The sequence below is a fragment of the Oncorhynchus nerka genome, unplaced genomic scaffold (assembly GCF_034236695.1).
Source record: "Oncorhynchus nerka isolate Pitt River unplaced genomic scaffold, Oner_Uvic_2.0 unplaced_scaffold_3331, whole genome shotgun sequence".
Taxonomy (NCBI): domain Eukaryota; kingdom Metazoa; phylum Chordata; class Actinopteri; order Salmoniformes; family Salmonidae; genus Oncorhynchus; species Oncorhynchus nerka.
Window position 1 is genome coordinate 1 of NW_027037964.1, and position 24236 is coordinate 24236.

General features: G+C 47.3%; 1 protein-coding gene across 1 annotated transcript; it reads left to right on the forward strand.

Moving 5' to 3' along the window:
- Positions 1-669: 669 nt before the first annotated feature.
- Positions 670-21943, forward strand: LOC135566789 (tripeptidyl-peptidase 2-like; the record flags this gene model as incomplete). The annotated part of the gene is made up of 6 exons (XM_065014400.1): positions 670-711; positions 9805-10049; positions 11402-11480; positions 16240-16278; positions 16594-16709; positions 21826-21943. Coding segments are annotated over 6 exons (639 nt in total), but the record flags the coding sequence as incomplete, so codon positions are not given.
- Positions 21944-24236: the final 2293 nt, after the last annotated feature.

Here is a 24236-nt window from a genome sequence, read left to right on the forward strand (position 1 = left end):
GTAGTAACCACAACACAACCATGATATAACCACAACACAACCATGATATAACCACAATACAACCATGTTATAACTACAACACAACCATGATATAACCACAACACAACCATGATATAACCACAACACAACCATGATATAACCACAACACAACCATGATATAACCACAACACAACCATGATATAACCACAATACAACCATGTTATAACCACAACACAACCATGTACAACCATGATATAACCACAACACAACCATGATATAAATTCACAACACAACCATGATATAACCACAACACAACCATGATATAACCACAACACAACCATGATATAACCACAACACAACCATGATATAACCACAACACAACCATGATATAACCACAATACAACCATGTTATAACTACAACACAACCATGATATAACCACAACACAACCATGATATAACCACAACACAACCATGATATAACCACAATACAACCATGATATAACCACAACACAACATGATATAACCACAACACAACCATGATATAACCACAACACAACCAGAACAAGAGACTGTTGGGCTCTGGAGAGGCCTACCCACACCAGGTAGTAACCACAACACAACCATGATATAACCACAATACAACCATGATATAACCACAACACAACCATGATATAACCACAACACAACCAGAACAAGAGACTGTTGGGCTCTGGAGACGCCTACCCACACCAGGTAGTAACCACAACACAACCATGATATAACCATAACACAACCACAACACAACCATGATATAACCATATACACTACAACCTGGTCTGATAGAGACAATACAACCTACCAACACCAGGTAGTAACCACAACATTAGAAAGACTACTGGTCCCTAGACAACCTACCACACCAGGTAGTAACCACAACATTAGAAGAGACTACTGGTCTCTAGACTCCTACCACACCAGGTAGTAACCACAACATTAGAAGAGACTACTGGTCTCTGGAGACTCCTACCACACCAGGTAGTAACCACAACATTAGAAGAGACTACTGGTCTAGAGACTCCTACCACACCAGGTAGTAACCACAACATTAGAAGAGACTACTGGTCCCTAGAAGAGACCCTACCACACCAGGTAGTAACCACAACATTAGAAGAGACTACTGGTCTCTAGACTCCTACCACACCAGGTAGTAAACCACAACATTAGAAGAGACTACTGGTCCACAACAGAGACTCCTACCACACCACTACAACCATGGTAGTAACCACAACATTAGAAGAGACTACTGGTCTCTGGAGACTCCTACCACACCAGGTAGTAACCACAACATTAGAAGAGACTACTGGTCCTCTAGACTCCTACCACACCAGGTAGTAACACACAACATTAGAAGAGACTACTGGTCCCTAGAGACTCCTACCACACCAGGTAGTAACCACAACATTAGAAGAGACTACTGGTCTCTAGAGACTCCTACCACACCAGGTAGTAACCACAACATTAGAAGAGACTACTGGTCCCTAGAGACTCCTACCACACCAGGTAGTAACCACAACATTAGAAGAGACTACTGGTCTAACCCAACATTAGAAGAGACTACTGTCTCTAGAGACTCCTACCACACCAGGTAGTAACCACAACATTAGAAGAGACTACTGGTCCTAGAGACTCCTACCACACCAGGTAGTAACCACAACATTAGAAGAGACTACTGGTCCCTAGACTCCTACCACACCAGGTAGTAACCACAACATTAGAAGAGACTACTGGTCCCTAGAGACTCCTACCACACCAGGTAGTAACCACAACATTAGAAGAGACTACTGGTCTCTAGAGACTCCTACCACACCAGGTAGTAACCACAACATTAGAAGAGACTACTGGTACCACACCTGGTAGTAACCACAACATTAGAAGAGACTACTGGTCTCTAGAGACCCCCTACCACACCAGGTAGTAACCACAACATTAGAAGAGACTACTGGTCCCTAGAGACTCCTACCACACCAGGTAGTAACCACAACATTAGAAGAGACTACTGGTCCCTAGACTCCTACCACACCAGGTAGTAACCACAACATTAGAAGAGACTACTGGTCTCTAGAGACTCCTACCACACCAGGTAGTAACCACAACATTAGAAGAGACTACTGGTCCCCCTACCACACCAGGTAGTAACCACAACATTAGAAGAGACTACTGGTCCCACTACCAGGTAGTAACCACAACATTAGAAGAGACTACTGGTCCCTAGAGACTCCTACCACACCAGGTAGTAACCACAACATTAGAAGAGACTACTGGTCCCTAGAGACTCCTACCACACCAGGTAGTAACCACAACATTAGAAGAGACTACTGGTCTATAGAGACTCCTACCACACCAGGTAGTAACCACAACATTAGAAGAGACTACTGGTCCCTAGAGACTCCTACCACACCAGGTAGTAACCACAACATTAGAAGAGACTACTGGTCCTAGACTCCTACCACACCAGGTAGTAACCACAACATTAGAAGAGACTACTGGTCTCTAGACTCCTACCACACCAGGTAGTAACCACAACATTAGAAGAGACTACTGGTCCCTAGACTCCTACCACACCAGGTAGTAACCACAACATTAGAAGAGACTACTGGTCTCTAGAGACCCCCTACCACACCAGGTAGTAACCAACAACACTGGTTAGAAGAGTAAACCACAACATTAGAAGAGACTCCTAGACTCCTACCACACCAGGTAGTAACCACAACATTAGAAGAGACTACTGGTCCCTAGAGACTCCTACCACACCAGGTAGTAACCACAACATTAGAAGAGACTACTGGTCCCTAGACTCCTACCACACCAGGTAGTAACCACAACATTAGAAGAGACTACTGGTCTCTAGAGACTCCTACCACACCAGGTAGTAACCACAACATTAGAAGATACTACTGGTCCCTAGAGACTCCTACCACACCAGGTAGTAACCACAACATTAGAAGAGACTACTGGTCCTAGACTCCTACCACACCAGGTAGTAACCACAACATTAGAAGAGACTACTGGTCTCTAGAGACTCCTACCACACCAGGTAGTAACCACAACATTAGAAGAGACTACTGGTCTCTAGAGACTCCTACCACACCAGGTAGTAACCACAACATTAGAAGAGACTACTGGTCTCTAGAGACTCCTACCACACCAGGTAGTAACCACAACATTAGAAGAGACTACTGGTCTCTAGACTCCTACCACACCAGGTAGTAACCACAACATTAGAAGAGACTACTGGTCTCTAGAAGAGACTCCTACCACACCAGGTAGTAACCACAACATTAGAAGAGACTACTGGTCCCTAGACTCCTACCACACCAGGTAGTAACCACAACATTAGAAGAGACTACTGGTCTCTAGAGACTCCTACCACACCAGGTAGTAACCACAACATTAGAAGAGACTACTGGTCTCTAGAGACTCCTACCACACCAGGTAGTAACCACAACATTAGAAGAGACTACTGGTCTCTAGAGACCCCCTACCACACCAGGTAGTAACCACAACAGACTACTGGTCTCTAGAGACTCCTACCACACCAGGTAGTAACCACAACATTAGAAGAGACTACTGGTCTCTAGACTCCTACCACACCAGGTAGTAACCACAACATTAGAAGAGACTACTGGTCTCTAGAGACTCCTACCACACCAGGTAGTAACCACAACATTAGAAGAGACTACTGGTCCCTAGACTCCTACCACACCAGGTAGTAACCACAACATTAGAAGAGACTACTGGTCCCTAGACTCCTACCACACCAGGTAGTAACACAACATTAGAAGAGTACTGGTAACCTACACACCAGGTAGTAGAAGAGACTACTGGTCTCTAGACTCCTACCACACCAGGTAGTAACCACAACATTAGAAGAGACTACTGGTCTCTAGAGACTCCTACCACACCAGGTAGTAACCACAACATTAGAAGAGACTACTGGTCTCTAGAGACTCCTACCACACCAGGTAGTAACCACAACATTAGAAGAGACTACTGGTCTCTAGAGACTCCTACCACACCAGGTAGTAACCACAACATTAGAAGAGACTACTGGTCTCTAGAGACTCCTACCACACCAGGTAGTAACCACAACATTAGAAGAGACTACTGGTCCCTAGAGACTCCTACCACACCAGGTAGTAACCACAACATTAGAAGAGACTACTGGTCAACCTACTGGAGACTCCTACCACACCAGGTAGTAACCACAACATTAGAAGAGACTAGACTCCTACCACACCAGGTAGTAAACCACTAGAAGAGACTACTGAGACTCCTACCACACCAGGTAGTAACCACAACATTAGAAGAGACTACTGGTCTCTAGACTCCTACCACACCAGGTAGTAACCACAACATTAGAAGAGACTACTGGTCTCTAGACTCCTACCACACCAGGTAGTAACCACAACATTAGAAGAGACTACTGGTCTCTAGAGACTCCTACCACACCAGGTAGTAACCACAACATTAGAAGAGACTACTGGTCCCTAGAGACTCCTACCACACCAGGTAGTAACCACAACATTAGAAGAGACTACTGGTCCCTAGAGACTCCTACCACACCAGGTAGTAACCACAACATTAGAAGAGACTACTGGTCCCTAGAGACTCCTACCACACCAGGTAGTAACCACAACATTAGAAGAGACTACTGGTCTCTAGAGACTCCTACCACACCAGGTAGTAACCACAACATTAGAAGAGACTACTGGTCCCTAGAGACTCCTACCACACCAGGTAGTAACCACAACATTAGAAGAGACTACTGGTCTATAGAGACTCCTACCACACCAGGTAGTAACCACAACATTAGAAGAGACTACTGGGTACCACACCAGGTAGTAACCACAACTAGAAGAGACTCCTACCACACCAGGTAGTAACCACAACATTAGAAGAGACTACTGGTCTCTAGAGACTCCTACCACACCAGGTAGTAACCACAACATTAGAAGAGACTACTGGTCTCTAGAGACCCCCTACCACACCAGGTAGTAACCACAACATTAGAAGAGACTACTGGTCTCTAGAGACTCCTACCACACCAGGTAGTAACCACAACATTAGAAGAGACTACTGGTCCCTAGAGACTCCTACCACACCAGGTAGTAACCACAACATTAGAAGAGACTACTGGTCTCTAGACTCCTACCACACCAGGTAGTAACCACAACATTAGAAGAGACTACTGGTCTCTAGAGACTCCTACCACACCAGGTAGTAACCACAACATTAGAAGAGACTACTGGTCTCTAGAGACTCCTACCACACCAGGTAGTAACCACAACATTAGAAGAGACTACTGGTCTCTAGAGACTCCTACCACACCAGGTAGTAACCACAACATTAGAAGAGACTACTGGTCCCTAGAGACTCCTACCACACCAGGTAGTAACCACAACATTAGAAGAGACTACTGGTCTCTAGACTCCTACCACACCAGGTAGTAACCACAACATTAGAAGAGACTACTGGTCTCTAGAGACTCCTACCACACCAGGTAGTAACCACAACATTAGAAGAGACTACTGGTCTCTAGAGACTCCTACCACACCAGGTAGTAACCACAACATTAGAAGAGACTACTGGTCCCTAGAGACTCCTACCACACCAGGTAGTAACCACAACATTAGAAGAGACTACTGGTCTCTAGAGACTCCTAGAGACCACACCAGGTAGTAACCACAACATTAGAAGAGACTACTGGTCTCCTAGAGACTCCTACCACACCAGGTAGTAACCACAACATTAGAAGAGACTACTGGTCTCTAGACTCCTACCACACCAGGTAGTAACCACAACATTAGAAGAGACTACTGGTCTCTAGACTCCTACCACACCAGGTAGTAACCACAACATTAGAAGAGACTACTGGTCTCTAGAGACTCCTACCACACCAGGTAGTAACCACAACATTAGAAGAGACTACTGGTCTCTAGAGACTCCTACCACACCAGGTAGTAACCACAACATTAGAAGAGACTACTGGTCTCTAGAGACTCCTACCACACCAGGTAGTAACCACAACATTAGAAGAGACTACTGGTCTCTAGACTCCTACCACACCAGGTAGTAACCACAACATTAGAAGAGACTACTGGTCTATAGAGACTCCTACCACACCAGGTAGTAACCACAACATTAGAAGAGACTACTGGTCTCTAGACTCCTACCACACCAGGTAGTAACCACAACATTAGAAGAGACTACTGGTCCCTAGACTCCTACCACACCAGGTAGTAACCACAACATCAGAAGAGACTACTGGTCTCTAGAGACCCCCTACCACACCAGGTAGTAACCACAACATTAGAAGAGACTACTGGTCTATAGAGACTCCTACCACACCAGGTAGTAACCATTAGAAGAACATTAGACTCCTACCACAAGAGACAACTAGAAGAGACTCTGGTCTAGAGACCCCTACCACACCAGGTAGTAACCACAACATTAGAAGAGACTACTGGTCCCTAGACTCCTACCACACCAGGTAGTAACCACAACATTAGAAGAGACTACTGGTCTCTCCTACCACACCAGGTAGTAACCACAACATTAGAAGAGACTACTGGTCTCTAGAGACTCCTACCACACCAGGTAGTAACCACAACATTAGAAGAGACTACTGGTCCCTAGAGACTCCTACCACACCAGGTAGTAACCACAACATTAGAAGAGACTACTGGTCCCTAGACTCCTACCACACCAGGTAGTAACCACAACATTAGAAGAGACTACTGGTCTCTAGAGACTCCTACCACACCAGGTAGTAACCACAACATTAGAAGAGACTACTGGTCTCTAGACTCCTACCACACCAGGTAGTAACCACAACATTAGAAGAGACTACTGGTCTCTAGACTCCTACCACACCAGGTAGTAACCACAACATTAGAAGAGACTACTGGTCTCTAGAGACCCCCTACCACACCAGGTAGTAACCACAACATTAGAAGAGACTACTGGTCTCTAGACTCCTACCACACCAGGTAGTAACCACAACATTAGAAGAGACTACACACTAGTAACCACAACATTAGAAGAGACTACTGGTCTAGAGACTCCTACCACACCAGGTAGTAACCACAACATTAGAAGAGACTACTGGTCTCTAGAGACTCCTACCACACCAGGTAGTAACCACAACATTAGAAGAGACTACTGGTCTCTAGACTCCTACCACACCAGGTAGTAACCACAACATTAGAAGAGACTACTAGAGACTACCACACCAGGTAGTAACCACAACATTAGAAGAGACTACTGGAGACTCCTACCACACCAGGTAGTAACCACAACATTAGAAGAGACTACTGGTCCCTAGAGACTCCTACCACACCAGGTAGTAACCACAACATTAGAAGAGACTCTACTGGTCCACAACAGAGACTATAGAGACTCCTACCACACCAGGTAGTAACCACAACATTAGAAGAGACTACTGGTCCCTAGAGACTCCTACCACACCAGGTAGTAACCACAACATTAGAAGAGACTACTGGTCTCTAGACTCCTACCACACCAGGTAGTAACCACAACATTAGAAGAGACTACTGGTCTCTAGAGACTCCTACCACACCAGGTAGTAACCACAACATTAGAAGAGACTACTGGTCTCTAGAGACCCCCTACCACACCAGGTAGTAACCACAACATTAGAAGAGACTACTGGTCTATAGAGACTCCTACCACACCAGGTAGTAACCACAACATTAGAAGAGACTACTGGTCTCTAGACTCCTACCACACCAGGTAGTAACCACAACATTAGAAGAGACTACTGGTCCCTAGACTCCTACCACACCAGGTAGTAACCACAACATTAGAAGAGACTACTGGTCTATAGACTCCTACCACACCAGGTAGTAACCACAACATTAGAAGAGACTACTGGTCTCTAGAGACTCCTACCACACCAGGTAGTAACCACAACATTAGAAGAGACTACTGGTCCCTAGAGACTCCTACCACACCAGGTAGTAACCACAACATTAGAAGAGACTACTGGTCCCTAGAGACTCCTACCACACCAGGTAGTAACCACAACATTAGAAGAGACTACTGGTCCTCCTACCACACCAGGTAGTAACCACAACATTAGAAGAGACTACTGGTCCCTAGAGACTCCTACCACACCAGGTAGTAACCACAACATTAGAAGAGACTACTGGTCTCTAGACTCCTACCACACCAGGTAGTAACCACAACATTAGAAGAGACTACTGGTCTCTAGACTCCTACCACACCAGGTAGTAACCACAACATTAGAAGAGACTACTGGTCTATAGAGACTCCTACCACACCAGGTAGTAACCACAACATTAGAAGAGACTACTGGTCCCTAGACTCCTACCACACCAGGTAGTAACCACAACATTAGAAGAGACTACTGGTCCCTAGACTCCTACCACACCAGGTAGTAACCACAACATTAGAAGAGACTACTGGTCCCTAGAGACTCCTACCACACCAGGTAGTAACCACAACATTAGAAGAGACTACTGGTCTCTAGAGACCCCCTACCACACCAGGTAGTAACCACAACATTAGAAGAGACTACTGGTCTCTAGACTCCTACCACACCAGGTAGTAACCACAACATTAGAAGAGACTACTGGTCTCTAGAGACTCCTACCACACCAGGTAGTAACCACAACATTAGAAGAGACTACTGGTCTCTAGACTCCTACCACACCAGGTAGTAACCACAACATTAGAAGAGACTACTGGTCCCTAGACTCCTACCACACCAGGTAGTAACCACAACATTAGAAGAGACTACTGGTCTATAGACTCCTACCACACCAGGTAGTAACCACAACATTAGAAGAGACTACTGGTCCCTAGACTCCTACCACACCAGGTAGTAACCACAACATTAGAAGAGGTCCTGGTCTCTAGAATCCTACCACACCAGGTAGTATTTTGAGTCTTACTGAGACTCCTTACTGTCATTAGAAGGGTCCAGGTCTGCAACACCATTATTTTGGTCTTACTGAGATTTACTGTCAGGGCCCAGGTCTGTCTGTCAGGGTCCAGGTCTGTCAGGGCCCAGGTCTGTCAGGGCCCAGGTCTTTTAGGGCCCAGGTCTGTCAGGGCCCAGGTCTGTCAGGGCCCAGGTCTGTCAGGGCCCAGAATCTATCTAGGTGCTGCTGTAGGCCCTCCTTGGTTGGTGACAGAAGCACCAGATCATCAGCAAACAGTAGACATTTGACTTCAGATTCTAGCAGGGTGAGGCCGGGTGCTGCAGACTGTTCTAGTGCCCGCGCCAATTCGTTGATATATATGTTGAAGAGGGTGGGGCTTAAGCTGCATCCCTGTCTCACCCCACGGCCTTGTGGGAAGACATGTGCGTTTCTTTCCCCCCAATTTTAACTGCACACTTACTGTTTGTGTACATTGATTTTATAATGTTGTATGTTTACCCTCTCTTCTCCTCTATTTCTCTCCTCTCCTCTATTTCTCTATTTCTCTCCTCTCCTCTCCTCTTTCTCTCCCTCTCCTCTCCTTTCTCTCCTCCTCTCCTTCCTCTCTTTCCTCTTCTCTCCTCCTCTCCTCTCTCTCCTCCTCTCCCCCTCCTCCCCTCTCCCTCCCCTCCCTCTCCTCTCCTCTCCCTCTCCTCTCCCTCCTCTCCCTCTCCTCTCCCTCTCCTCTCCTCTCCTCCCCTCTCCTTCCTCTCCTCTCTCTCCCTCCTCTCTCCTCTCCTCTCCTCTCTCTCTCCTCTCCTCTTCTCTTCTCTTCTCTTCTCTTCTTCTCTCTCTCTCTCTCTCTCTCTCTCTCCATCAGTACTCTCTGAAACTAGAGAAAGGTGACTACACGCTGCGTCTGCAGGTGCGTCATGAGCAGGCCAGTGAGCTGGAGCGTCTGAAGGACCTTCCGTTTGTGGTGTCCCACCGTCTGTCCACTACTCTGACCCTGGATGTGTATGAGTCTCACCGCGCTGCCCTCTTGGCTAAGAAGAAAACCAACTCCCTGACCCTGACCCCTGGAGCTACCCAGCCTTTTTATGTTACAGCCCTTCCTGACGACAAGTAAGTACCCCTCACCCCTGGTGACCCTCACCCCTGGTGACCCTGACCCCTGGAGACCCTGACCCCTGGAGACCCTGACCCCTGGAGACCCTGACCCTCACCCCTGGAGACCCTGACCCCTGACCCTCACACCTGGCGACCCTCACCCCTGGCGACTCTGACTCCTGACCCTCACACCTGGTGACCCTGACCCTCACCCCTGGCGACTGTGACTCCTGACCCTCAACCCTGGCGACCCTGACCCTCAACCCTGGCGACCCTGACCCTCAACCCTGGCGACCCTGACCCTCAACCCTGGCGACCCTGACCCTCAACCCTGGAGACCCTGACCCTCACCCCTGGAGACCCTGACCCTCACCCCTGGTGACCCTCACCCCTGGTGACCCTGACCCCTGGAGACCCTGACCCCTGGAGACCCTGACCCTCACCCCTGGAGACCCTGACCCCTGACCCTCACCCCTGGAGACCCTGACCCTCACCCCTGGTGACCCTGACCCCTGGAGACCCTGACACCTGACCCTCACCCCTGACCCCTGACCCTCACCCCTGGTGACCCTGACCCCTGGAGACCCTGACCCTTACCCCTGGAGACCCTGACCCTCACTCCTGGTGACCCTGACCCTGAGACCGTGACCCTCACCCCTGGTGACCCTGACCCTCACCCCTGGTGACCCTGACGCCTGACCCTCACCCCTGGCGACGCTGACCCTCACCCCTGGCGACGCTGACCCTCACCCCTGGCGACGCTGACCCTCACCCCTGGCGACCCTGACCCTCACCCCTGGCGACCCTGACCCTCACCCCTGGCGACCCTGACCCTCACCCCTGGCGACCCTTACCTCCTCACCCTCACCCTGGCGACTCTGACTCCTGACCCTCAACCCTGGCGACCCTGACCTCAACCCTGGCGACCCTGACCCTAACACCTGGCGACCCCCACCCCTGGCGACTCTGACTCCTGACCTCACACCTGGCGACCCTCACCCCTGGCGACTCTGACTCCTGACCCTCACACCTGGTGACCCTGACCCTCACCCCTGGCGACTGTGACTCCTGACCTCAACCCTGGCGACCCCTGACCTCAACCCTGGCGACCCTGACCTCAACCCTGGCGACCCTGACCCTCAACCCTGGCGACCCTGACCCTCAACCCTGGCGATCCTGACCCTCACCCCTGGCTACGCTGACCCCTGACCCTCACCCCTGGAGACCCTGAACCCTGACCCTCACCCTGGCGACCCAACTCACTGCTTTATGATAAGTGAGCGCCTCTCTCCTCTCTCTTTGTCTCCCCCCTCTCTCTCTCTCTCTCTGGTTTCTCGCTCTGTCTCTCTGTCTCTCTCTCTACCCAGGGTTCCTAAAGGAACATGTCCAGGATGCTATCTGACCGGCTCCCTGGTCGTGCCTAAGGGAGAATACGGCAAGAAAGCAGTGAGTGGCTCTTTCTACTGTCAGTCGACAGCTCTCCCTACGCTCTCATTGGCTCGCTCCTTTTATGGCCCCCACTCGTCATCCTTCTCAACCAATCACAAGCTTTGCTAGCGTCACAGTTTTAGTTGCACGTTGCTTTGATGCTCTTTTCACTGTGTGGTGGGAGGGGTTTTCTAGTTCCTGCCTGCGACTCCGTGGCCTGTGATTTGTAGATGCTGCTGTCCGTCACTCTGGTCTTTGTTGTGTTCGGGAGTTCTGTTGGGTTCTGTTTAGTTCTGGTCTACTTGTCACTAGTTGAGAGAGAGAAGCAGTATGACTTGTCACTAGTTGAGAGAGAGAAGCAGTATGACTTGTCACTAGTTGAGAGAGAGAAGCAGTATGACTTGTCACTAGTTGAGAGAGAGAAGCAGTATGACTTGTCACTAGTTGAGAGAGAAGCAGTATGACTTGTCACTAGTTGAGAGAGAGAAGCAGTATGACTTGTCACTAGTTGAGAGAGAGAGAGAAGCAGTATGACTTGTCACTAGTTGAGAGAGAGAGAGAAGCAGTATGACTAGTCACTAGTTGAGAGAGAGAGAGAAGCAGTATGACTAGTCACTAGTTGAGAGAGAGAAGCAGTATGACTTGTCACTAGTTGAGAGAGAGAAGCAGTATGACTTGTCACTAGTTGAGAGAGAGAGAAGCAGTATGACTTGTCACTAGTTGAGAGAGAGAAGCAGTATGACTTGTCACTAGTTGAGAGAGAGAGAGAGAGAGGCAGTATGACTTGTCACTAGTTGAGAGAGAGAGAGAGAAGCAGTATGACTTGTCACTAGTTGAGAGAGAGAGAGAGAGCAATGACTTGTCACTATGACTTGTCACTAGTTGAGAGAGAGAGAGAAGCAGTATGACTAGCCACTAGTTGAGAGAGAGAAGCAGTATGACTTGTCACTAGTTGAGAGAGAGAAGCAGTATGACTTGTCACTAGTTGAGAGAGAGAAGCAGTATGACTTGTCACTAGTTGAGAGAGAAGCAGTATGGCTTGCCACTAGTTGAGAGAGCGAGAGAAGCAGTATGACTTGTCACTAGTTGAGAGAGCGAGAGAAGCAGTATGACTTGTCACTAGTTGAGAGAGAGAAGCAGTATGACTTGCCACTAGTTGAGAGAGAGAGAGAAGCAGTATGACTAGCCACTAGTTGAGAGAGAGAAGCAGTATGACTTGTCACTAGTTGAGAGAGAGAGAGAGAGAGAAGCAGTATGACTTGTCACTAGTTGAGAGAGAGAAGCAGTATGACTTGTCACTAGTTGAGAGAGAAGCAGTATGACTTGTCACTAGTTGAGAGAGAGAGAGAAGCAGTATGACTTGTCACTAGTTGAGAGAGAGAGAGAAGCAGTATGACTTGTCACTAGTTGAGAGAGAAGCAGTATGACTTGTCACTAGTTGAGAGAGAAGCAGTATGACTTGTCACTAGTTGAGAGAGAGAAGCAGTATGACTAGCCACTAGTTGAGAGAGAAGCAGTATGACTTGTCACTAGTTGAGAGAGAAGCAGTATGACTTGTCACTAGTTGAGAGAGAGAAGCAGTATGACTTGTCACTAGTTGAGAGAGAGAGAAGCAGTATGACTTGCCACTAGTTGAGAGAGAGAGAAGCAGTATGACTTGTCACTAGTTGAGAGAGAGAAGCAGTATGACTTGCCACTAGTTGAGAGAGAGAGAAGCAGTATGACTTGTCACTAGTTGAGAGAGAGAAGCAGTATGACTTGTCACTAGTTGAGAGAGAGAAGCAGTATGACTTGTCACTAGTTGAGAGAGAGAAGCAGTATGACTTGTCACTAGTTGAGAGAGAGAAGCAGTATGACTTGTCACTAGTTGAGAGAGAGAAGCAGTATGACTTGTCACTAGTTGAGAGAGAAGCAGTATGACTTGTCACTAGTTGAGAGAGAGAAGCAGTATGACTTGTCACTAGTTGAGAGAGAGAAGCAGTATGACTTGTCACTAGTTGAGAGAGAGAGAAGCAGTATGACTTGTCACTAGTTGAGAGAGAGAAGCAGTATGACTTGTCACTAGTTGAGAGAGAAGCAGTATGACTTGTCACTAGTTGAGAGAGAGAAGCAGTATGACTTGTCACTAGTTGAGAGAGAGAAGCAGTATGACTTGTCACTAGTTGAGAGAGAGAGAAGCAGTATGACTTGTCACTAGTTGAGAGAGAGAAGCAGTATGACTTGTCACTAGTTGAGAGAGAAGCAGTATGACTTGTCACTAGTTGAGAGAGAGAAGCAGTATGACTAGTCACTAGTTGAGAGAGAGAAGCAGTATGACTTGTCACTAGTTGAGAGAGAGAAGCAGTATGACTTGTCACTAGTTGAGAGAGAGAGAAGCAGTATGACTAGCCACTAGCTGAGAGAGAAGCAGTATGACTTGCCACTAGTTGAGAGAGAGAAGCAGTATGACTTGTCACTAGTTGAGAGAGAGAAGCAGTATGACTTGTCACTAGTTGAGAGAGAGAAGCAGTATGACTAGTCACTAGTTGAGAGAGAGAAGCAGTATGACTAGCCACTAGTTGAGAGAGAGAGAAGCAGTATGACTTGTCACTAGTTGAGAGAGAGAGAGAAGCAGTATGACTTGTCACTAGTTGAGAGAGAGAAGCAGTATGACTTGTCACTAGTTGAGAGAGAGAGAGAAGCAGTATGACTTGTCACTAGTTGAGAGAGAGAAGCAGTATGACTTGTCACTAGTTGAGAGAGAAGCAGTATGACTTGTCACTAGTTGAGAGAGAGAAGCAGTATGACTTGTCACTAGTTGAGAGAAGCAGTATGACTTGTCACTAGTTGGAGAGAGAGAAGCAGTATGACTTGCCACTAGTTGAGAGAGAGAAGCAGTATGACTTGTCACTAGTTGAGAGAGAGAAGCAGTATGACTTGTCACTAGTTGAGAGAGAGAAGCAGTATGACTTGTCACTAGTTGAGAGAGAGAGAGAGAAGCAGTATGACTTGTCACTAGTTGAGAGAGAGAGAGAAGCAGTATGACTTGTCACTAGTTGAGAGAGAGAGAAGCAGTATGACTTGTCACTAGTTGAGAGAGAGAAGCAGTATGACTTGTCACTAGTTGAGAGAGAGAAGCAGTATGACTTGTCACTAGTTGAGAGAGAGAGAGAAGCAGTATGACTTGTCACTAGTTGAGAGAGAGAAGCAGTATGACTTGTCACTAGTTGAGAGAGAGAAGCAGTATGACTTGTCACTAGTTGAGAGAGAGAAGCAGTATGACTTGTCACTAGTTGAGAGAGAGAAGCAGTATGACTTGTCACTAGTTGAGAGAGAGAAGCAGTATGACTTGTCACTAGTTGAGAGAGAGAAGCAGTATGACTTGTCACTAGTTGAGAGAGAGAGAAGCAGTATGACTTGTCACTAGTTGAGAGAGAGAAGCAGTATGACTTGTCACTAGTTGAGAGAGAGAGAGAAGCAGTATGACTTGTCACTAGTTGAGAGAGAGAAGCAGTATGACTTGCCACTAGTTGAGAGAGAGAGAGAAGCAGTATGACTTGCCACTAGTTGAGAGAGAGAAGCAGTATGACTTGTCACTAGTTGAGAGAGAAGCAGTATGACTTGTCACTAGTTGAGAGAGAGAGAGAAGCAGTATGACTTGTCACTAGTTGAGAGAGAGAAGCAGTATGACTTGTCACTAGTTGAGAGAGAGAGAGAAGCAGTATGACTAGCCACTAGTTGAGAGAGAGAAGCAGTATGACTTGCCACTAGTTGAGAGAGTGGCAGTATGACTTGCCACTAGTTGAGAGAGAGAATTAGTATGACTTGTCACTAGTTGAGAGAGAGAAGCAGTATGACTTGTCACTAGTTGAGAGAGAAGCAGTATGACTTGTCACTAGTTGAGAGAGAGAGAGAGAACTTGCAGTATGACTTGTCACTAGTTGAGAGAGAAGCAGTATGACTTGCCACTAGTTGAGAGAGAGAAGCAGTATGACTTGTCACTAGTTGAGAGAGAGAAGCAGTATGACTTGTCACTAGTTGAGAGAGAGAAGCAGTATGACTTGTCACTAGTTGAGAGAGAAGCAGTATGACTTGTCACTAGTTGAGAGAGAGAAGCAGTATGACTTGTCACTAGTTGAGAGAGAGAAGCAGTATGACTTGTCACTAGTTGAGAGAGAGAAGCAGTATGACTTGTCACTAGTTGAGAGAGAGAAGCAGTATGACTAGTCACTAGTTGAGAGAGAGAAGCAGTATGACTTGCCACTAGTTGAGAGAGAGAGAGAAGCAGTATGACTTGTCACTAGTTGAGAGAGAGAGAAGCAGTATGACTTGCCACTAGTTGAGAGAGAAGCAGTATGACTTGTCACTAGTTGAGAGAGAGAAGCAGTATGACTTGTCACTAGTTGAGAGAGAGAGAGAAGCAGTATGACTTGTCACTAGTTGAGAGAGAGAAGCAGTATGACTTGTCACTAGTTGAGAGAAGCAGTATGACTTGTCACTAGTTGAGAGAGAGAGAGAAGCAGTATGACTAGTCACTAGTTGAGAGAGAGAAGCAGCATGACTTGTCACTAGTTGAGAGAGAGAAGCAGTATGACTTGCCACTAGTTGAGAGAGAGAGAGAAGCAGTATGACTTGTCACTAGTTGAGAGAGAGAGAAGCAGTATGACTTGCCACTAGTTGAGAGAGAGAAGCAGTATGACTTGTCACTAGTTGAGAGAGAGAAGCAGTATGACTAGCCACTAGGCTGTACGCTCCTTCCTGTGTTCTCTCTCTCACTGTGTGTTATTCTGACCACCAGGGACAGGCCTCTGCAAAACGACAAGGAAAATTTAAAAAGGTACTGATGGCCTAGAAAATCACTCTGTCAAATCCTCAAAAGGAAAATGGTGTTTTATGTTGTGAATAACTGTGGGGAAGAATGGAAGATATTTGCTAGTCCCAACATGTAAATGTATTTCTACTGGCAAAGTTAGACAAGGTTCATTTCCTCTGGTGGTCAATATAGCAGCACAGCTGTGTTCTGTCACCATGACAACGCATTCTAACTGACAAGGGATTGGACAGACAGCAGGGGGTGTTGTAGAGGCTTATGGGTAATGTAGTCCTAGAGGGTGTCAGTGGGTTAACCAGTGGTTTTATCTTTCTCATCAAGGACATTGTGCCAGTGGTCTATCACCTCATCCCTGCACCCAACAAGACCAAGAACGGAGCGAAGGAGGAGGGAAGGAGGGGGCGAAGGAGGGGGCGAAGGAGGGGAGCGAAGGAGGGGTGAAGGAGAAAGAGGGAGCGAAGGAGGATGCGAAGGAGAAGGATGTGAAGGAGGAGTTTGAAGAGGCTCTCAGAGACTTGAAGATACAGTGGATGACCAAGTCAGTCTCTTTCTGTCTGTTTGGGTCTCTACCTGCTGTCAGTCTCTCTCTGTCTGTTTGGGTCTCTCTACCTGCTGTCAGTCTGTCTGTTTGGGTCTCTACCTGCTGTCAGTCTCTTTCTGTCTGGGTCTCTACCTGCTGTCAGTCTCTTTCTGTCTGTTTGGGTCTCTCTACCTGCTGTCAGTCTCTCTCTGTCTGTTTGGGTCTCTCTACCTGCTGTCAGTCTCTCTCTGTCTGTTTGGGTCTCTACCTGCTGTCAGTCTCTCTCTGTCTGTCTGGGTCTCTCTACCTGCTGTCAGTCTCTCTCTGTCTGTTTGGGTCTCTCTACCTGCTGTCAGTCTCTCTGTCTGTTTGGGTCTCTCTACCTGCTGTCAGTCTGTCTGTTTGGGTCTCTCTACCTGCTGTCAGTCTGTCTGTTTGGGTCTCTCTACCTGCTGTCAGTCTCTCTCCTTCTGTTTGGGTCTCTCTACCTGCTGTCAGTCTCTCTCTGTCTGTTTGGGTCTCTCTACCTGCTGTTAGTCTCTCTCTGTCTGTTTGGGTCTCTCTACCTGCTGTCAGTCTCTCTCTGTCTGTTTGGGTCTCTCTACCTGCTGTCAGTCTCTCTCTGTCTGTTTGGGTCTCTCTACCTGCTGTCAGTCTGTCTGTTTGGGTCTCTGTCTGTCTGTCTGGGTCTCTCTACCTGCTGTCAGTCTCTCTCTGTCTGTTTTTGTCAGGGTCTCTCTACCTGTCAGTCTGTCAGTCTCTCTACCTGCTGTCAGTCTGTCTGTTTGGGCCTCTCTACCTGCTGTCAGTCTCTCTCTGTCTGTTTGGGTCTCTCTACCTGCTGTCAGTCTCTCTCTGTCTGTTTGGGTCTCTCTACCTGCTGTCAGTCTCTCTGTCTGTTTGGGTCTCTCTACCTGCTGTCAGTCTCTCTCTGTCTGTTTGGGTCTCTACCTGCTGTCAGTCTCTCTCTGTCTGTTTGGGTCTCTCTACCTGCTGTCAGTCTCTCTGTCTGTTTGGGTCTCTCTACTGTCAGTCTGTCTGTTTGTTTCTCTACCTGCTCAGTCTCTCTCTCTCTGTCTGTTTGGGTCTCTACCTGCTGTCAGTCTCTCTCTGTCTGTTTGGGTCTCTCTACCTGCTGTCAGTCTCTCTCTGTCTGTTTGGGTCTCTACCTGCTGTCAGTCTCTCTGTCTGTTTGGGTCTCTACCTGCTGTCAGTCTCTCTCTGTCTGTTTGGGTCTCTCTACCTGCTGTCAGTCTCTCTGTCTGTTTGGGTCTCTCTACCTGCAGTCTGTCAGTCTCTCTACCTCTCTCTGTCTGTTTGGGTCTCTCTACCTGCTGTCAGTCTCTCTCTGTCTGTTTGGGTCTCTACCTGCTGTCAGTCTCTCTCTGTCTGTTTGGGTCTCTCTACCTGCTGTCAGTCTCTCTCTGTCTGTTTGGGTCTCTCTACCTGCTGTCAGTCTCTCTCTGTCTGTTTGGGTCTCTCTACCTGCTGTCAGTCTCTCTCTGTCTGTTTGGGTCTCTCTACCTGCTGTCAGTCTGTCTGTTTGGGTCTCTCTACCTGCTCTCAGTCTCTCTCTGTCTGTTTGGGTCTCTCTACCTGCTGTCAGTCTCTCTGTCTGTTTGGGTCTCTCTACCTGCTGTCAGTCTCTCTCTGTCTGTTTGGGTCTCTCTACTGCTGTCAGCTGTCAGTCTCTACCTGCTCTCTGTCTGTTTGGGTCTCTCTACCTGCTGTCAGTCTCTCTCTGTCTGTTTGGGGGTCTCTACCTGCTGTCAGTCTCTCTCTGTCTGTTTGAGTCTCTCTACCTGCTGTCAGTCTCTCTCTGTCTGTTTGGGTCTCTCTACCTGCTGTCAGTCTCTCTGTCTGTTTGGGTCTCTACCTGCTGTCAGTCTCTCTGTCTGTTTGGGTCTCTCTACCTGCTGTCAGTCTCTCTGTCTGTTTGGGTCTCTCTACCTGCTGTCAGTCTCTCTCTGTCTGTTTGGGTCTCTACCTGCTGTCAGTCTCTCTGTCTGTTTGTCTCTCACCTGTTGTCATCTCTCTCTGTCTGTTTGGGTCTCTCTACCTGCTGTCTCTCTGTCTGTTTGGGTCTCTCTACCCTGTCTCTCTCTGTCAGTCTCTCTACCTGTCTGTCTGTTTGGGTCTCTCTACCTGCTGTCATCTCTCTCTGTCTGTTTGGGTCTCTCTACCTGCTGTCAGTCTCTCTGTCTGTTTGGGTCTCTCTACCTGCTGTCAGTCTCTCTCTGTCTGTTTGGGTCTCTACCTGCTGTCAGTCTCTCTCTGTCTGTTTGGGTCTCTCTACCTGCTGTCAGTCTCTCTCTGTCTGTTTGGGTCTCTCTACCTGCTGTCAGTCTCTCTCTGTCTGTTTGGGTCTCTCTACCTGCTGTCAGTCTCTGTCTGTTTGGGTCTCTCTCTCTGTCTGTTTAGGTCTCTCTACCTGCTGTCAGTCTCTCTGTCTGTTTGGGTCTCTCTACCTGCTGTCATCTCTCTGTCTGTTTGGGTCTCTCTCTCTCTCTGTCTGTTTGTCTCTTACCTGCTGTCGTCTCTCTCTGTCTGTTTGGGTCTCTCTACCTGCTGTCAGTCTCTCTGTCTGTTTGGGTCTCTCTACCTGCTGTCTCTCTCTGTCTGTTTGGGTCTCTCTACCTGCTGTTCCTCTGTCTGTTTGGGTCTCTCTACCTGCTGTCAGTCTCTCTGTCTGTTTTCTCTCTACCTGCTCTCAGTCTCTCTCTCTCTCTCTGTCTGTTTGGGTCTCTCTACCTGCTGTCAGTCTCTCTGTCTGTTTGGGTCTCTCTCTGCCCTCTGTCTGTTTGTCTCTACCTGCTGTCAGTCTCTCTGTCTGTTTGGGTCTCTCTACCTGCTGTCAGTCTCTCTGTCTGTTTGGGTCTCTACCTGCTGTCAGTCTCTGTCTGTTTTCCTCCCTGCTGTCAGTCTCTCTCTCTCCCTGCTGTCTGATCTCTGTCTCTCTTACCACTCTCTCTCTCTTCCTCCCTTACCTCTCTCTCTCTCCTCCCTATCCTCTGCTCTCCCCTCCAGGTTAGACACACCAGTTCCCTGTATGATGACCTGAAGGAGAACTTCTCTTCCTACCTGCCACTACATGTTCAGAGGCTGCACCAGCTCGACTCTGAGAAGGTACACACACTATCTGCTGTTGATTAATCGTGTCTAACCCTGATCTCTCTCTTTCTCTGCTGTTGATTGGTCGTGTCTAACCCTGATCTCTCTCTCTCTGCTGTTGATTAGTCGTGTCTAACCCTGATCTCTCTCTCTCTCTCTGCTGTTGATTAGTCGTGTCTAACCCTGATCTCTCTCTCTGCTACTGATTAGTCACGCCTAACCCTGATCTCTCTCTGCTGTTGATTAGTCGTGTCTAACCATGATCTCTCTCTCTCTCTGCTGTTGATTAGTCACGTCTAACCCTGATCTCTCTCTCTCTCTCTGCTGTTGATTAGTCGTGTCTAACCCTGATCTCCCTCTGCTGTTGATTAGTCGCGTCTAACCCTGATCTCTCTCTGCTGTTGATTAGTCATCTTAACCCCTGATCTCCCTCTCTGCTGTTGATTAGTCGCGGTCTAACCGTGATCTCTCTCTGCTGTTGATTAGTCGCGTCTAACCCTGATCTCTCTCTGTTGTTGATTAGTCCCGCCTAACCTTGATCTCTTCGTTGCTGATTAGTCGCCTAACCCTGATCTCTCTCTCTGCTGTTGATTAGTCGCGCCTAACCCTGATCTCTTCTGCTGATTAGTCGCTGCCTAACCCTGATCTCTCTGCTGTTGATTCAACCCTGATCTCTCTCTGCTGCTGATTAGTCGCCTAACCCTGATCTCTCTCTGCTGTTGATTAGTCGCGGTCTAACCGTGATCTCTCTGCTGTTGATTAGTCGCCTAACCCTGATTTCTCTCTCTGCTGTTGATTGGTCGCGCCTAACCCTGATCTCTCTCCCCCTAACCCTGATCTCTCTCTGCTGTTGATTAGCCGTGTCTAACCCTGGATCTCTTCTCTGCTGTTGATTAGCCGTCTAACCCTGATCTCTCTCTGCTGATTATCAACCCTGATCTCTCTCTGCTGTTGATTAGTCGTGTCTAACCCTGATCTCTCTCTGCTGTTGATTAGTCGCGTCTAACCCTGATCTCTCTCTGCTGTTGATTAGTCGCGTCTAACCCTGATCTCTCTCTGCTGTTGATTAGTCGCGTCTAACCCTGATCTCTCTCTGCTGTTGATTGGTCGCGTCTAACCCTGATCTCTCTCTGCTGTTGATTAGTCGTGTCTAACCCTGATCTCTCTCTGCTGTTGATTAGTCGTGTCTAACCCTGATCTCTCTCTGCTGTTGATTAGTCGCGTCTAACCCTGATCTCTCTGCTGTTGATTGGTGCTGTTGATTAGTCGCGTCTAACCCTGATCTCTCTCTGCTGTTGATTAGTCGCGTCTAACCCTGATCTCTCTCTCTGCTGTTGATTAGTCGCGTCTAACCCTGATCTCTCTCTGCTGTTGATTGGTCGCGTCTAACCCTGATCTCTCTCTGCTGTTGATTAGTCGCGTCTAACCCTGATCTCTCTCTGCTGTTGATTAACCCTGATCTCTCTCTGCTGTTGATTAATCGTGTCTAACCCCTGAGTCTCTCTCTTCTCTGCTGTTGATTAGCCGTGTCTAACCCTGATCTCTCTCTGCTGTTGATTAGTCCGGGCTCTAACCCTGATCTCTCTTTCTGCTGTTGATTGGTCTATTTAACCCTGATCTCCCTCTCTGCTGTTGATTAGTCTAGTCTAACCGTGATCTCTCTCTGCTGTTGATTAGTCGCGTCTAACCCTGTTCTCTCTCTGCTGTTGATTGGTCGTGTCTAACCCCTGATCTCTCTCTCTGCTGTTGATTGGCCGTGTCTAACCCTGATCTCTGCTGTTGATTGGTCTCTCTGCTGCTGTTGATTAGCCGTGTCTAACCCTGATCTCTTTCTGCTGTTGATTGGTCCCGCCTAACCCTGATCTCTCTCTGCTGCTTACTGGTCGTTGTCTAACCTCTTGGATTCTGTGGTGAGCCACCAGCGCCCTGGGTGACATCGTAACGGCCTCTGACATGGTTCTGTCTCAGATCGACCAGACGGCCCTGGCAGTCTACCTCACCTTAAAGACCGACCCTCGCCCTGACGCTGCCACACCAGAGGTACAATTCACTAAGTCTTAGTGTCGGTCCTAAATGGCACCCTATTCCCTATATATAGTGCACTACTTTAGACCAGAGCCCTATAGAACCCTATTCTCCTATATAATGCACTACTTTAGATCAGGGCCTATAGAACCATATTTCTATATAGTGCACTACTTTAGACCAGGGGCCCTATAGAACCCTAGTCCCTATATAGTGCACTACTTTAGACCAGACCAGAACCCTATTCCCTATATAGTGCACTACTTTAGACCAGAACCCTATTCCCTATATAGTGCACTACTTAGTCCAGGGCCCTATAGAACCCTATTCCCTATATATAGTGCACTACTTTAGACCAGAACCCTATAGAACCCTATTCCCTATAGTGCACTACTTTAGACCAGGCCCTATAGAACCCTATTCCCTATATAGTGCACTACTTTAGACCAGAGCCCTATTCCTATTATATATAGTATTACTTTAGACCAGAGCCCTATAGAACCCTATTCCCTATATAGTGCACTACTTTAGACCAGAACCCTATTCTGTATATAGTGCACTACTTTGACCAGGGCCCTATAGAACCCTATTCCCTATATAGTGCACTACTTTAGACCAGAACCCTATTCCCTATATATAGTGCACTACTTTAGACCAGGGCCCCTATTCCCTATATATAGTGCACTACTTTAGACCAGAACCCTATTCCCTATATAGTGCACTACTCTAGACCAGAACCCTTTTTGAAATTACTTTAGACCAGGGCCCTATAGAACCCTAGTCCCTATATAGTGCACTACTTTAGACCAGAACCCTATTCCCTATATAGTGCACTACTTTAGACCAGAACCCTATTCCTATATAGTGCACTACTTTTAGACCAGAACCCTAGAACCCTATCCCCCATAGTGCATTACTTTAGACCAGGGCCCTATAGAACCCTATTCCCTATATATAGTGCACTACTTTAGACCAGAACCCTATTTCCTATATAGTGCACTACTTTAGACCAGGGCCCTATAGAACCCTATCCCCTCATATAGTGCACTACTTTAGACCAGGGCCCTATAGAACCCTATCCCTCATATAGTGCACTACGTTAGACAGGGTCTATAGAACCCTATTCCTAGGTATATAGTGCACTACTTTAGACCAGAACCCTATTCTATATAGTACACTACTTTAGACCAGGGCCCTATAGAACCCTATTCCTATATAGTGCAATTACTTTAGACCAGGGCCCTATAGAACCCTAGTCCCTATATAGTGCACTACTTTAGACCAGAGCCCTATAGAACCCTATTCTATATATAGTGCATTATTTTAGACCAGAGCCCTATAGATATACCTACTTTAGGGCCCTATAGAACCCTATTCCATATATAGCACTACTTTAGACCAGAACCCTATTAACCCTATATAGTGCAATTACTTTAGACCAGAGCCCTATATAACCCTATTCCCTATATAGTGCACTACTTTAGACCAGGGCCCTATAGAACCCTATATAACCCTATAGTGCACTACTTTAGACCAGAACCCTATTCCTATATAGTGCACTACTTTAGACCAGGGCAATTACTTTAGACCAGATTCCCTATATATAGTGCACTACTTTAGACCAGAACCCTATTCCCTATATAGTGCACTACTTTAGACCAGAACCCTATAGAACCCTATCCCCTATATAGTACTACTTTAGACCAGAGCTCCTATAGAACCCTATCCCCTATATAGTGCACTACTTTAGACCAGGGTCTATAGAACCCTATTCCCTATATATAGTGCACTACTTTAGACCAGAACCCTATTCCCTATATAGTGCACTACTTTAGACCAGGGCCCTATAGAACCCTATCCCCTATATAGTGCACTACTTTAGACCAGGGCCCTATAGAACCCTAGTCCCCATATAGTGCACTACGTTAGACCAGAACCCTATTCCCTATATAGTGCACTACTTTAGACCAGAGCCCTATAGAACCCTATTCCCTATATAGTACACTACTTTAGACCAGGGCCCTATAGAACCCTATTCCCTATATAGTGCACTACTTTAATCAGGCACTATAGAACCCAGTCCCTATATAGGCACTATAGAACCCTAGTCCCTATATAGTGCACTACTTTAGACCAGGGCCCTATAGAACCCTATTCCCTATATAGTACACTACTTTAGACCAGGGCCCTATAGAACCCTATTCCATATATAGTGCACTACTTTAGATCAGAGCCCTATATAACCCTATTCCCTATATAGTGCACTACTTTAGACCAGAACCCTATTCCCTATATAGTGCACTACTTT